This window comes from Alosa pseudoharengus, unplaced genomic scaffold (assembly GCF_046254945.1).
Source record: "Alosa pseudoharengus isolate Yale_2024_CS ecotype anadromous, Long Island Sound unplaced genomic scaffold, YU_APseudo_1.1 YU_APseudo_1.1_scf_24, whole genome shotgun sequence".
NCBI classification, from domain to species: domain Eukaryota; kingdom Metazoa; phylum Chordata; class Actinopteri; order Clupeiformes; family Clupeidae; genus Alosa; species Alosa pseudoharengus.
In genome coordinates this window covers 29,430,917-29,447,439 of record NW_027468689.1, presented here as the reverse complement: position 1 = coordinate 29,447,439, position 16,523 = coordinate 29,430,917, and the positions used below count along the sequence as shown (strand labels likewise).

The 16,523-nt window shown below is 42.8% G+C and overlaps 1 protein-coding gene across 1 annotated transcript in view; it reads left to right on the top strand.

Annotated features, from left to right (window-relative positions):
- The first annotated feature begins 2,815 nt into the window (after positions 1–2,815).
- Positions 2,816–16,523, top strand: part of cntnap5l (contactin associated protein family member 5 like) — a 48,449-nt gene continuing 34,741 nt past the window's right edge. The window contains exons 1-3 of the mRNA XM_076302547.1: positions 2,816–2,822; positions 5,237–5,347; positions 8,389–8,582. Of these exons, the coding sequence (XP_076158662.1) occupies positions 2,816–2,822; positions 5,237–5,347; positions 8,389–8,582 (312 nt within the window). The remainder of the gene's footprint in view (positions 2,823–5,236; positions 5,348–8,388; positions 8,583–16,523) is intronic.

Below are 16,523 nucleotides of genomic sequence, written 5' to 3'. Positions count from 1 at the left end.
ATCGTGTTCTTCAAGGCTGCCCTGACGTTCTAAACTACCCTGTTTGGCATGCAGCACCAACAGTGAGCTCGGGATATCCTCTGTGATTTTTTAAAACATCCCCAAACTGTTTGTTTATGAGGCAACTCAGCAAGAATTCCACCATCCGCAGAGGGCCTTGCATAGGAGTCTCACAAAGTTTACACCAGCGTGGGCTGGACTTGGCTTCTGTAGACAACAAATTGGGTTGGACATAAAACTGCCGCTCAGAGGTGTCTCTAAATCAGCATGGCTCAACTGGCCTCCCCAGTTTGTTTTGCTGGGATTATGCGCAGTGAGCAGTTTATATATAGCAGGTCAAAACAGGTCAGATATGCACTTTTCAAATAATAATTGATGGAGTTTTGCTACACATTTTATAATCACAGTCATATATATTCCTTTAGCAGCCAGTGCTATAACTTTTATACGTCTGGCTCTGAAAAGATTTAAAAGGTCTTGTTCCTATCTGATGCACCGGGTGTAAAAAAGTATAACTAACGTCTGAGGGTCTACAAGACGTTCTGTGCAAAGTAGGTTTACGAGTCCCCCTGGAACCACTGATGTTCCAGGCTCTTTTTAAAATCAATTTAATTCAGACCCAAATGAGCATTCGTCGAACGAACCGTTTCAGCGTTTGCTCAAAACACGGCAATATTTGTGTCTGACCCTGTAAAGTGCGTTCTAAAGTGCTTACACCACAGAAAGATCAAGTAGGCTTAAAGTGCTCCCTGGACAGGCCTAATGGATCCTGATTTTGCAGCTGTTGTTGTTTTGTTCCCTGGTTAAATGTGCAAATTGCTGAGAGAACATTTTGTTTGACACACAGGAAGAGATGATCATGCAAAGCGTGGCACAGGACCCATCAGTGCATTGGCAGAGTAGGCTGTGCCGTGTGTGCCCTGTGTGCTGGCAGTGCCATGAAACGAGGAAAGGGGAAAAAAACTCCTTAAAGACTTCACACTTCCTCATCACCACCTGCATTTAACAGATTTTGTGCTGTTTTTCTTTCTTTTTTTAAACTTTTTTTTTTTTTTGCAACACCCTGTATTTGCTCCTGAATGTTGTATGGCATGTTGAATTACTGGCAACACAGTACACAGCCCAATTAAAAAGAAACACATACGACTCTCACATGAAGTCTGTGTGTTTCAGCTAGTGTGAGTGAGCACTGATCAGAATATCCCACGGAGCTATAAAGCCTGCTGAGGAAAAAACACACACACACGCATGTACAGTATGCATGCATGCACACACACACCACACAGACACACACATATGCACACACACACAGACACACACACACACACACACAAACAGACTGAGAGCTGATTAAATTCTCACCTCACCTGGTGCTACTCTCCTCGTTATTTGTTCATTCTTTTTTTCTATTTCATTCAGTGTCTCTCTACATTCCTTCTTGCTTTGTTTCATGTTTTCTCCTTTCCATGGTTTTGTCTCCTCATTGTAACAGTGGTGTGCAGAAATAATTCTTTCTTTGAAACAACAAAACCTCTTCAGAGGTCAAACAGAAGTCCCATTCTGTGAGGTTCCTATGACGGGGGTCTGCTGGAAGGGTAATTGGCTAGTACACCCTCATCCTGATTCTTCTGACCCAGAACAAAGACTCGAAAGAGGACTCTGCTAGGCTTCATTCTCCCCCCGCTCAATCAGAGGAGGCTTAGCCGATGTTAGAGGACAGATCCCTGGCCAGATGAAATCTTTTGAATGTCAGTGACTCAACCACAGCTCAATGTCTCACGCGCCCCCGAAGACTCGGAAAGTGATCTGTTAGGATTTTCCTGGGATTTTGATTTCATTTTTTCTTTTTCGCCCCTTAAGTCAAATAGAAAATCAACTGCCTGAGATGAAACAGTGGGCCGGGTGCACATGTAATCCCTTGTGTATTCAGAAATGTATTCTGGGAATTTATCAGACCCTTAAAGAACCGTGTGACAATTGGCATAGACAGTTGGTGTTTTCTACACATTTCCAACAAAAAAGGCAGTGTTTCCCACAGAATTTAATTATATTTGTGGTGGTAGGTGTGCAGAATTAACTTGAATGCAAATGTTTTTAACAAATTAGCACAGCGGGGTTATGATGCTAACCAGATTTAAGCACAATTTAGCCTTCTAGTCGTCTTCTATGCCTTGCACAATTGTTAATGTTGCCTTTAAACATGCATGTAGGTTCGTTGAGAGACGACAGAAACAAGGAGAGGCTTTACAAACATGCACATAGCTCTACAATGAAAGAATTCTATCCAATTGAAATACGTAGTACAACATGGAAAATCATTGTGTGGTGGTCAATGTTGATATTGTGGTGGGCCGCCACAAATAAGTCAATGTATGGGAAACACTGAAAGGATAGTTTTTGGCCTCTTCTGTGGTTTACAGGGTTGTTATGTGTACCTTCAGTCATTTGGAAGGGACTTGCTTAGTTAAGAAACCCATGGTAGAGATAAATAGTAGGGCAAGACAAAGCTGTGCTAACAGAACTCAAGGACATTGAACAAGCAAAATGTGTCACCTTGGAACTGGATTTTTTATGCTAGTGCACATGATGTGTAAAGTGTTTTAGAATGAGAAGATGAATCATTCTATGGATTGCAAGTATGCATCTAGGGAGGCAAAGAAGAGGCATAGGAAGTGGTTTGACATACATCAAACCCTGAGTGCCTTTATGACCTGAGTGCTTTTACACCCCTGCTGAGAGAATTGTGCTGCAGTCTCAGGGGTATAGGGTCTGAGGTCTCTTGTGTTCTCTACATAAACCCAAAAATAACTTAAACATGACTGGTAAAGATGGTCAATAGTCTGGTGGACAAAATAAAGCTAGGTGATATATTGTAGAACAGTGTTTCATAAACTTTTTCAGACGAAGGACCACTTAACCAATAAAAAATAAACGCACGGACCACCTAGCTAAAATTTCAACAGTATGTTTGCCTACACAATAGGCCTACTCACTGAACCACCTTGCTTATTGTCTTTGCACTTTGCTTATTGTGTCAGAGGATTCATATGATTTAAACTGGCATATCTTACAAAGACAGTGTTGCAGAACTGTTTGGATTTAGCCTACATACAAGTTGGTTCAATATTGCAAACAACTCATCTATATTATATATCTACCACGTCTGCTCACGGACCACTTAGGATAGCTTGCGGACCACCAGTGGTCCCCGGACCACACTTTGAGAAACACTGCTGTAGAAGATTGTACCATGAGGCAAACCCAGAAATGTGTTTAAAACGGCAAACAAATAGTGCAGGAGTAAGACAAGCCTGTAAGCTGTACCCTAGAGATAGTGCAGTGTTATAACCTCTGCCTTTTTCTTAGACAAGCGTTGGTGATGTGTGTGACTGCAGAAGTGAGAGTGGGTAATGACTTGGAGGTCATTAGAGACAGCAGAGATCAGAGGGCAGGTGATAGGGTGGCTGGGAGAAGAAGCTCGGAGACACCTCCATCTGCTACAGGGGTCAACATGGAGAGGGACACATTCAGGTGCGGAAGACAAGGCACAGCAGGTCATCAGGTCAAGAGATGACTATGGGGGACAGAGTGCTCGCAGCCATTTAAAAATGTCAAGTGAGGCAAAATACATCACAGGTCAAGAGAAGGAGACCCAAGAGGGGAAACGACTGGGTGGGTGTGAGTGACCAGCAGAAGAAGAAGAGCACAGAGTGTGAAACAGTGAACTGAATCTGATGAGTGCAACGGGTAGACAGTTAGATTGCCTGAGCTGAGATGTGCTTATGCATTTAGATGTGGATGAGCCAGAGTGCAGCGTTGTCAGTGTGAGGGCGCATACCTATTGGAGGTTGAAGGAGGTTAGGAGTAGTGCTGAAATGTTAACGAGAAATGTTTCTCTAATGGGAGAGTACATGCTCTCTCACATCCTCATGTTGACCAGAATTACTAAAGGGCTCTCAGCTTCAGGAAAGTAAGACACCAACTGTCTATTCTGACAAAGTTCCCCAGCTGATCTGGTTAGAATAGAGCAGTCAGTAACCTACATGTACCTACCTGAGTGGTTACATCTCTCGATCCCACTCCCAAACGTCCTCCCTCTCATTTCCTGTCTACTCTTCATTGTCCTATCAATTTACAAAAGAGAGAAAATAGATAAATGCATATTGGTGGCCTCAAAAGGGGACAAACAGCTTCAAACATGTCTGTTCAATTCTGGAATTCTTCAGAGAATTTATGCAAGCATCTAAACAGATGACTGGGTAACAGAAGTTGGGCTTTGGGCTACGTAAGAGAAACACACTGTGCGTAGGAGTCAAGGGTTGAGGTTTGAGTTAATGAAGAAAATCAATTGATCATATGATCCAGTGTGAATGAGCCTATTCAAAGACAGATATTTGAAAGAGACAGACTAGAAGTTCAGTGTTCGAGTTAGAGGAGTTGTGAAAAGGTGAGGAGGTTGGAGTATTAAAGAGAAAAGAAGAAACAGAAGAACATGAAAAGAAGAAGTATCTCAATAGTGTCCTTGTCACTGACTCAGTTAAGTTGTACAGTTCAAATAATGTGCATTATCAAATGTACCGAATTATTTATGAGTGTGGGTTGTGTTACTCAGCAACAGACCAATCTCAATTCAGTCAAGACAAGAATGCCTCCCAACAAACCATGAATATTGTTTAGTGTGGGATTGATTTGGGACTGATTTTGACATTTCAATAAAATGAATGCATATGATTTTAGATAATAGGTTCCAAAATTCCCTATTACCTCCTGCCAAAGACATGGAAATTATAAAGTTAGAAGCACTGGAATAAAATGGAGGCTGATATTATGATGGGCAGAACCTCTTATGATCTGACACATAATTGCAGTACCAATTCAATTTATTAAAATGGAATAGTCACAGTCTATAAAGCCAAGTATTTTCCAACGCTGGTATTCATAGCTGCATTCATCTTATTCTTTGGACACTGCATGGGCACATGCAGTATTTATAATTAAACTGTGAGTCTAAATGTGCAGCTTATGTGTAAATGCAATATAGCATCTTTCATATGTATATGCTCAATATTTCCATATTATAGTGATCCATTATAGTGTGCCCTTGTCAGTCAAATATCTGTTGTTTCTATCTCATGTTTGACCAACATTAAAGGCTCATCTCCCATTTTCATGTACAGTAGGGATCTGTTCTGCTACCACGGGACTCATGCTGTGTCTTGTTTCTTCTCTTTTCTAGACTACTGTGATGACCCTTTGTTGCCCTCTTTGCCTCCAAGCTCTTTTGACAGTTCCTCAAGATTTTCCAGCGATCACCTGCCACAGTTTGCCAAGCTAAAAAACAGAGACGGTGAGTTCATTCATCCTGTGCTACTTCTAAAAGCCTTAAGTGTTTCTCTAATCCTCTTGACCTACATGCTACAGGGTTGAGCTCATGCCCTACCAGTGCAAAAATGCTCTGTCCCTGACCTGACACCACGTCTCCGGAAGTCTCTCCTGTTTGAGCACCAATTTTTACAATTAATTAATTAATTAACTCTAAACTATTCATAACACATTGTTCATGTCAGTCCCCAAGGTGTCTACATATCTTTGCCTCTTCTGCTTTCCATAGTGTTTCCATATAAGTTAGTCTTGGCAGTTTATTTTTTCTTTTCTGTTGTTACTTTGTTCTTATCCTGTATAAAACCTACAGTGTTTAGGGTTTACTTACCAAGAGCAGAGTTTTACTAAACCTGGGCTTGTCCACTGGGTTCTTTCTTTCACTTAGCAGGGTCACAATTCAGTTTGTTGCTTTTTTCAGTCAATGACCAAAAGGTTTTCTCTGATATGCTGTGCCGTGCCAAACACCCACCACCACTGCTGCCAAGTTTCACTGAATGCGAAGACACATCCTCAGGGATTACTAGCTGCTCCTGCCAAGAGACTGATGTTCCCCTGGAGGGCATAGCCAGGATGATTGTTTAACCCCTGAGACGATCATTAGGAAGGAGATGTAGCATTTTAAGATGTCATGTTCACTAACTAGTGACTCAGAGCTAGAAAAATTAATGTCACTTTGAAGGGCTCCCCACTCTTTCCCTGTTTCTTGTCCTACATGGACACTTTAATGGAATGCTTGTTGCAACCACATACACTTTGTGGGGTATGTATATTCCTCAAAATCCCAATTCTTCTATTCCATTTTATTTATGTAGTATCAAAGGCATTTACAGAACCCAGAGTCTGAACACCCCAAAGCAAGGACTAAGGTTGTTCAGAGTGCTTGTTAAGACAGCATTGGGTGGAATTGATCAGAATGGATAGATAGATTATTGATCCCCAGGGGAAATTCAAGATCCTGTAGTCCTGTGTCTCCTGAGATTAATGCATGTGTGTAATCTGACCATGGCTATCCAGCTCACACTGCTCTCAGACTCTCAGCCAATGAATTGACACACAGTCTGCTGAAGAGCACACCAACCTTGCTACACTGCCATGGGACAGGCAAAAGACACGACTCATTTGTGATGCCTCAGCACAATCAGGACTGCACTGAAGCCATATTAATAAGCCGTATAGCTTCGGATGGAGCCCTTGCAGTACGATCAGAGGAAGAGGAAGAGCGCTTCATAGCTCAGCAGGCTAACATACTGGAACCGGTTCAAGAACTAGTTCTCTGGTTCAAAAAAAGTGCTAGCCATGGCCCTGTGACCAGGCAGTGACCCTCCTGTGACTCTGCTGAGCTCCTGACATGACTCCAACACCACCAGCCCACCTCCAAAAAATTACAACAATAAATAAAAACTCCATTCCCTTTTCCTTATTTCCTCCTGCCTCTGCCAGTTCAATTCAGCTTTCCGTTCTCTCTATTCCCCCATCTTGCCTTTGCAATCTAAACTCAATGCGCCAGAAACGCGGCACGCAGCTATTCTCCACGGCCGTGGCTAGCCCCCCCAAACCCCCTCCGCCCCTGCCAAAGCGCTTGACGAATGTGGCTATTTATATTTTCCAGGCTTTATTCCAAGCAAACAAACGAGCCAGAAGGAGACAGGTCTGCAGCAGTACAGTCGCTGAAGCCTTCCACCTACAGGGAGTTTCAGAGGGTGTTTTGCCCTCTTCTCTATCTCTCTCTTCTTATCCCTCTTTCTTTCACCCTCTCCTTCTCTCCCTCCTTCACCTTCTCTCTCTCTTTTTGAGGAAAGGCAAGGGGTAGAGTAAGCAGCATCCCGGGGGGAGTTGGGTTGTGTCTTGTGTTTTTCTGTGAGAGAGTTATAACGGAAGAAATGTGCCAGGGCAGCAGTGGCACATGGGTATTAAAGCGGCAGATGTATGGCACAAATTCACATCTTGCCTGCGAGTGGAGCAGCAAAGGGCCGCAGAGGTGAGGACAGTCCTGGTGCATGGTGACTGAACTCTAAAAACCTCCTTCTACCACGCTTCAGTGATCAGCAGAAACCGGAGATACAGTGCTGTGCCTACATGTTGCAAAAGACTGGGAAAGAAGTGCAATATGAGTCCAATTAATGCAATACAACAGAGAAGTACAAAAGTACAATACAACAAAATACCACAAAATAGCAAGAGTGAATCACAGTTAATTGAAAGAATTTTATTTCAGCAGCACTGGTTGTTCAGATGATTTTTGACTATTCTTACAAAGCCACAAATATGTTATGATTACAGTCTGAATCAACATAGTTTTCAAATACATGTTTCATTTTTTCCTCCAAATTGTGTGCACAGTTGGTCGTCTATTGTGTCTGCTGGTGGTTTGCTCAGTATATTCCCCGTTAGTGAATTGTAATTTCTCCTCCTCTTCTCCTCATATCCCCCACTCCATGTCTTCCTGTCTTGTCTTCCTTGTCCTCCATGCATGTGTACTTCCCAGCTCTCCTGTCCTTGCCCCTGTTCTTTCTTTAGGTTTGCTACCCCCCCCCCCCCTCCATGCCTTTCTAATCCTTCCCATACCTCTTCCTCACCTCATTCGATACTCTCATCTCTCTTTCGTCCTTATCTCCCTCAGCCCATCTTGATCTCCTCCTCTCATTCCACTTTATCTCTCGCTCCATCTATCCCTCCCCTCTGCACTCTCTCACTCCCATTCCCTCGTCTCTACCTCCCACTATTCTGCCCTCTCACTCCATTCTCTCTCTTTATTCTCTTTTCCTCATCTCTCTCTTACTTACCCCTTCTCTCTCTCTCTCTCTCTCTCTCAACACACTTACTCTCTCAACCTTTCTCTTTCTGAACAAACTGACTTTCTCTCACCCTCTCCCTCTCTCTATCACAGCTACTCACTCTCTCTCTCTCTCTCTCTCTAAACACACTTACACTCTCTCTCCCTCCTTCTCTTTCTCTCTCCGGTCCCTCCTCCTTTGATTACAATCTCGCTCTCTGCTCCTGTCCCAGGTGGGGGCGGCTGGTCACCTGCGGGAGAGGACCCGCGCCCGTGGCTGCAGGTGGACCTGCGGGAGCGTGTGGAGGTCAGCGCCCTGGCCACACAGGGCCGCTGGGGCAGTCAGGACTGGGTCGGCCAGTACCAGCTGCTCTACAGTGATTCCGGACGAGCCTGGAGGCAGTACCGCCACAGTGACGTGCTGTGGGTGAGTCAGAGCCGACTTGTGCTGGACTGTATTTCCCTCTCCAAGAGGTGCAGCTGAGAGAAAGAAACATTTGTGTGTGTGCGTGCATATGCGTGCATGTACAGTATGTGTGTGTGTCTCTGTGTGTGTGTGTGCGGGCGTGTGCGGGCGTGTGCGGGCGTGTGCGTGCATGTGTGTGTGTGTGTGTGTGTCTCTGTGTGTGTGTGCGTGTGTGTGTGTGTGTGTGTATCAGCTCTGATCTGACATTCTTGCTAATGGGGCTCGTACCTCAATTACACCATCATCTAAGAACAGCATGTTAGCCTGCTGAGAATGGCATTGTGCTATTAACTTTAACTCAGTCGCTAGTCACAGTACTAAGCGCCTCAGGGAGTTACATTTCTCATAACAACCAATACTGAAGCAACTAGATGTACCGCAGAGCAGTACAAAATATGACCGCCGCCCAGTCCAGCATTTTTTCCACAAAAATAAATCACGCTGAAAGGCATATATGATTCTAACTGTCTCACTAAATTGCATTATGCACACTCAATTCTCACTGGTATCTGCTAGACAACAAGTACCAAAACATGATTAGTTCATAGATTTCACATGTAGATTGGAGATTTCACAGAAGGTCCCCCATGAACGAAAGTTCACGAAACTTGGCATGCATTCGGAGGGTGTCATAATGATCCTACACTTTCAATTTTGTGCAGTTTTGACCATGTCAGCCAGAGATATTGTGATTAAAACACCTAACTTTTACCTAGGTGGCGCTATACATGAAAAAAGTGGTAATGGGATGGGTTGACATGCCCCATTAAGACCAACATACAAAAAAAAGGTGGTCCTCCTAAACCCTGCGGTTCTCGAGATATTCACAGAAAACTGTGTCTACCCTACCCTCCTTTCGGGGGGGGGTCCAGTCCAGTGGGGGGGCTACAACGAAATCGTGTACCCCGGTCTTTCAGTGTCCCGGGAATCCTTGACGGAAATTTGGCCATGTGAAAAAGAAAAAAGAAAAAAAAATCTGACTAAACCTATATGACCGCCGCTTCGCTGCGCTGCGGTCATAATAATTGAGCTCAGCTAGGACTTTCATAAACAACCAGTACATGGGAAAAACTTTTAATATTTACCACGTCCTTATAAATAACTCAATATGCACATATACCATAATTTCTGCTCTAAGAATTGCTCCATAACAAGGCACAGTAAATGGAGGAAAGTCAGATGTTTCTCTCATCACAGCACTTTGACTGGCACAGTGTGAGGTGAACTTTGGGAACAGATATAGTACATGGTTAATTTGCTGCAGTGTCAGTATTGTCTGAATATATCACACTTTAGCTGTCATTGTGGAGTTGATGAGACAAATTACTTGTTAATTAAGTTTTGCTCAAAAAAAGAGTAATTAGCGGCCGTGAGCAGTTGTCCTTCAACAGGGTTGTTTACCTCGAGTAGTTAATCATGTGAAGGTATTTAGCGTTGATGAGGATTTTGGAGACCACTGGAGACTGTTGAAGGGCTTGGCATTTATGAGCTCCTTTTTCATTTCTTTCTTTTCTTTGGTCCTGAGCATGTCATGAGTGGATTATGTTCATGCTTCTGGTCTGACAGCTAGTTCATGTGTATCTTCCACACAAACAGCACAATGACTTTTGTCTTCAGAATAATGACACATTTCCATCTGCTATGACAACGAGTCTGTCTCAGTGAAGCTTGTGTGTGTAGTTTTCTAGATACTGTCCTTGCATTTACTGTACTGTGTAAAACACTACATGATCAGTGCATCTTGCAGCCTACAAAACCCAATGCTACTGTATAAGATAGGGAAGTCTCTTTTGGAGGTGCTAGCTATGCTGCTACGTTAGGTTTGGTGATTTGGCTCAGCTTCAGTAAGTGAATCTAGCACCATCTGTTTGCTGGGCGAGGGTATAGGAAATGCACCGCCCAACAAAAGCATTTAATTAAGAGGCAGCACTGTTGAAATAATCATTAAATACTAAGAAGCTTAGTTATCCAAGTCACAGAACTGTGGTAGCAGCTAGTCCATATCATATGTTTGGTTTTGTACTACAGTGATAACTGCAAGCCATTGTTTAGTCTCCATACTTCTCAGCTATGGTTTGCTTTGTCTGAGCAAACTTGTAAATGCCCCTGAATCAAAGATTAGTCATGGCTCTGTGTCACCCTTGATTGTGGACACATCTCAGTGAACAAACAGCAGACCCACAGTCAGAGATTAAATGAACAGACTCATGATTTCATTTCTACCCTCACTCTTTCGCTCTCTCTCTCTCTCTCTCTCATTCTCCCTCCTCCACCCCCCTGTCTAACACATTCACTCAGTCCTCTACCACTCTCATTCTCTCACTCTTCTCTCTCTCACCCCCCCCCCCCACACACACACACAAACACACCACCTCCATTGACTTTAAACACATTATCATGCAATAAAACACATTTTGCATAATGGTAACCATAGGTGGCAAAAAATAAACACAAATAAAGCTTGTCACAATTGATCACACTTGTTTTAAATTATTTGACACGATCGATATAAGCCAGGTCAGAGTGCCAGAGTGCAAACAGATTATTTAACATTACAGTCGTTTGATTTTGTGACCTGGGTGAACCGGAAAATGGGTGTCAGTGGGATCCTTTCCAGACTGACCTGCAGAGCAAATTCAAATTTGCTAACAGATTTGTCTTGGTTCATGTCCCCCTGCACACACACAGACACACACGACCACACACCACTGAGGGAGACATTCTTAAGGGGATTCAGCTCCCTAAAAGCATCTCTCTGAGGGCAGCCTTCTTATTGGTCATGTGTGCTTTTAAAGCGAGCATTTCCACAGGGCTGTGCACGCACATGCACACGCACACCCACAGACACAGACATGCTCACGGACGGCTTTAGCAGCAGAGACAATTAAAGAGCAGCGTCAGTCATTTCTCACTTCCCTCTCCTTCCCTCCCACTCTCCGGCTGTTTCACCTGCGCGCCGGCGCATTACACCCGCTCCACTGAGCGCATGAGGAGCACTCAGCGCAAGGATGAGTCTGTGCTTGTGTGTGAAGGAGAGAGAGAGAGAGAGAGAGAGAGAGAGAGAGAGAGAGAGAGAGAGAATGCACAAAACGAGCAAAACAATAATGAATGTTTTAGATTTGCTTCGACAAAGTCAACCATGTACGTAGACTTGAGTGTGTGAGTGGTGTGTGTGTGTGTGTGTGTGTGTGTGTGTGTGTGTGTGTGTGTGTGTGTGTGTGTGTGTGTGTGTGTGTGTGTTTGTCCCCCTCTGATTAAAAAGCCGGTTCCTGGATGCCCTTGGTGTGGCTGTTGTGTTGTGTGGGTAATGAGGCGTGTCTGAGGGCGGCATGACTTGTAAAGAGGAACACAGTGCTTCGGTGCCATCCCTCTCTCTACCTTCCTCTTCCCTTTTGTCATCGAACAGATACAGGCAACCCACTGGGCCCACCACAGGCACACATGAAAAGCTGAGAGAGAGAGAGAGAGAGAGAGAGAGAGAGAGAGAGAGAGAGAGGAGAGAGAGGAGAGAGAGAGAGAGAGAGAGAGAGAGAGAGAGAGAGACTTTTCAAGAATGCCATGACCTAGGACAGGGAGGGGTATTTCAGGTTGTTAGAGAACAAAAGATGAATGGGTTATCTAACATAGGGGTTCTCTAAAAAACTGATGTGGTTTTGTAGTTGCTATTGACAGTACTGTATGCCTTGTTGAAATGCACAGTGTGACTAAATACAAGATTGAAATGCAAAATGTAACTATAATGAATCTATGGCAAAAATGGTACACATAAGTGGATGCACATTCATAGAGCAGCTGAAGACTTCTGGTAGTGTCTCACAGTAAAATGTAGCCCATTTGACTATTCAGAGATGCGACAAACTGTGATGGTCTGTTTTTTATATTCATATGTTATGGAATAGTTTGTTATCATAATTGACTAAGGGAGTAAATGATGAAGGCTTAAATACAAGTCCTGTTTGTCACATTGTTATAGCCACGTTTGCATGTAAATTAATATGATCACCCTTTGGTCACCCTTTGGTCATGCACTTTCCCCCATGTTCTTTTTTTCATAATTCATGTTCTTTCAGTTCACTTTGCTCCTATTATATCTCTCCATCTTCACTCTTTCTTTGTCATTTGACATTCTGAATAGCACCAAGTCAACTATACTTAAATAGTTTTTGCTGTTCTCTAAAGGCAACTCATTCAAACATCAGCATATATCAATCTGTCACCATCACAGCTGCATATTCTGAAGTGCCTTTATAAAAGTGTAGAATTCTGTCCACCCCTGAACAACAGTTCAAAATGAAATGCAGAGACGTACGAGGTGCACATTATGTTGACCTACTGGGGGCAGCACAAAGGTTCAGTAAATCACTGGAGCTTTTAACACAGGAACCGTGTAGGTGCCTGAGACTGTAACTTTGCACTGATTTGAAAGGGCACCAGATGACCTGCTGAGAGTGGGGCTGGTAAGCCACAGGTGTGGAGGGAGGTCTATGGTTCTATTAGTGAAAGAAGAAAGTGGTGGAAATAAGCACAAAATCAAATATGGAGACAAACACAGCAGTATGAAGTACCTTTATTCACGTAATGATAGGACAGCTGACCTTGCTAAATGTCCATCTTTTCAACAAAAAAAATGTATCTGACTTTAACTTGATCACCTGCTGAACATCTGTAGGACAAACTGCTAATAGAGGAAAAGTGCTCTTTGAAAGCATTGCCAAGGGTCACTAGTAGATGTTTTAGGTCATTAAATAGTACGTTTTTATAGTAATTGGATTTGGCGGTTCTTGTTTTTGTTGTACAAACCTTTCTTAACCGTTTATATTGACTTTTGTTGGTTTATTTTAGACTGTAAACTGTTTAGACAGTAAAGCTATCTGTAGTAAAGTGGTCTGTGAAGGCCGCTGTGAAACGACAGCATGGCCAGCCGCTGTGGATACTCCTTTCTCGGCAAAGACGGAAGCTTGTTTTCTGCCAGTCGCAAACATGATGCAATACAGACGCAGAGAGAGCGAAAGAGAGGGAGCAAAAGGGAAGGAGAAAGACAGAGAGAGTGATGGACAGAGAGATGGAGGGGGGTAATGAGGTGTGGGCGTTGTAATTCGGCTCTGTGAAGTGGACTCATTTAGGAGGCAGTTTAAAAAAGCGGGCAGAAAGACAAAGAGGCCAGCACTCATCTTAGCCACTGAAAGCTGCCACTGCTGCTGCCTCTGCTGCAACTGCTTCCGATCCCACCAACGCAGTGGCAGCAGCAACCAAATATACCGAATGAAATATTCAAGAGCAGAGTCCCTGTTACTCTGCAACACACACTAAGAAGACTAAGAGGAAAAATATCTGAAATTCTCCGCTATTCAAAACCGTTTTCCAAAGGCTGCCTTCCTTAACTACACTAAAATGCATGCAAATCCATTTAGAGAACATCAACAAAGCCAAATATAGACTTCAGCAAGTTTTCTCCAAATAATGAAGCATATTTAATCTGTGAGGTCATATGAAAATGAATTAGCTTGCCTTAGAGCACTTTGGCAAAAACAAGCACAGGGAGTTCAAAACTATCACTAAAGCGTGACTGTATTACATTTTTTTTTTATTAAATTGCTTAAGTACACCTTTGAAAAGAGGGCTCATTGAATCAAAACATTACACACAGTTCACACAACCACACAGCCATGTAACAGAACACATCAGATCTTTTGCAAAATGAAACACTTTAGTAAAAACGATACAATTGTTTATAACCATTTCGCTACCGTATGGCACACACATGGATCATATGATTTCACTCTGTTGAATTAGTTAGTCACTGAAACACGTAATTCCATACCAAATCCGCAATACCATAAACTAATTCTCAGCCTTTGTTTTCAATTTCATAAAATACTTTTTGCAAAACACAACACACATTTCCCTACCTAACACACAAACATCTAACAGGAAGTTACTTGATTTCCTTTTTCAAACACAACCAATCAAAATGGCACACTTATTTACTAGTGTGTAACACTGTTATCTCACAAGTACAAATAATCATTGTTTTACTGAAAATCAACAAATTATTGCATTCATATAGGCATAGATACAAGCCCAATGCCCCCCTCCCCCCACCACCACCAACATTCAAACAAACACACACACACACACACACACACACACACACACACACTTTTTATAAAATTAAAAACTCAAAGGTCAAAGGTTGATAATTGTTTTATAGTTTTGTAGATTTGGTATGGTTTTTTGATTATGGTGTTTCAGTGACAGGTTACAAAAACTGACATGTAAAGATTTTATATGTAAGTGGTTGAAGAAAGAACTATCAGGGCAAATGATTGCTTTTGAGATGTGTTTATAATATATTTAATGCAGTGTTTCATTTCACAGGAGATATGGGGTATTTTGCATTCTGTTTGTGACCAATATGTGGATTTGTGTGTTGAGCTTTGGAAAACCTGTAAACTGTAACAACCCCACATCTCAGATGTTTTTCTAAATGAAACACTATGAGCTCCCCTTCTCATCCTCACTCTTACTCTCACTCTCGCTGCCATGTTGCTTGCTTTCCATATCTGTTGAAGACAGGTGAACTCACCTGTTGCCTTTTGCAGTTCTTTGATTTTTGTGTTTAAAGTTAAGCGCCAAAGTGTCTTTACACCTGATGGCTGTGTTTGATCAATTGGATCATGAGTGTGGCATTTTGAAAGGCGGTGCTTTAAAGGTACTCTAGGCGATGACTCACGTTTTTTTAGGCTAAAACATTTTTTGTCACATACAGCAAACGTCTCCTCACTATCCACTAGATGCCTGTCTCCTGAACACACTGTAAAAAAATGCGGTCTCTGTAGACAGCCCTGGCTCCGCAAACGGCAACAAAAACAAAAAAAACGAAACATAACAAACAGTGCTCCAGCCAATACGGACAAGATGCGTTCAGAGTTTCAGTTTCAGAGAGGAGAGTTTCAATTGCATTGGAGGGAGGGGGAAGGAGTAGTGAGCTAGCTCTTTGAACGTCAACAGAAGTAACGTTGCCCAACATCGCCTATAGCACCTTTAATATGGCAAAAAAGTGACACTATGTTAGATTGTTGTCTAAAGTAGAGAAGTCTGAATTGTTTTTTGTAAAAATGTGAGGCTGAGAATGTGCTTATAGTTGTGTAGATCTGAGTTGAGGTTTTGCTGTTACGGTTTCATCAATTGTGGGTTTCTTTACATTTCTTCGGGAAAAAAAATAATACAGCTATGTAGCAAGTCTAGTTATTAATGCATACAGTAACTGCTAAATGCAATGGCTCACTGAATTTTAGATATTGAACCAGAGTCCGTAAAAGCCAGAGGCAGGCAAGTTTTTCTTGTGAAACACCTGGACTTTATGGACTTGTTGATGAGCTGCTGGCGGTTCTCTGTGGGGATATCTCCTGATCTACCTCCCTTCTGCCCGCTGCGTCTGAATTGCTGTGACACCCCGTATTGACTTAAAGTGCCTTCCATTTGCTTTGGACTTACTGTGACAGCCTTGGGGATCGATTAAACTTGGCTTGGCAGCACAGACAGTTTGCCCAGAGTTTGCCCCAATACTCCAGGTGTGTCCCACCTGCACAACCACACATACACACACACACACACACACACACACACACACACATGCACACACACATGCACACACACACACATTCGATCAATACATTTCATTTTAGAGAACATTGCTTTCTTTTCTATAACACTGCAGATGTTGGAAAAAGCACTCTTGAGGAAGTTGCAAGGAGCAGATTAACCTGCAGCAAAGCATTAAAAACCCAAACAGAATGAAATAGGGCAATGGAGCATTTCCTTCTTTTAAAAGAATGTCCCCAGAATACCAGTCAGTGTTAAATGTGATATAAAGTGTGCGGATCAATAAGGCTGGCCAGT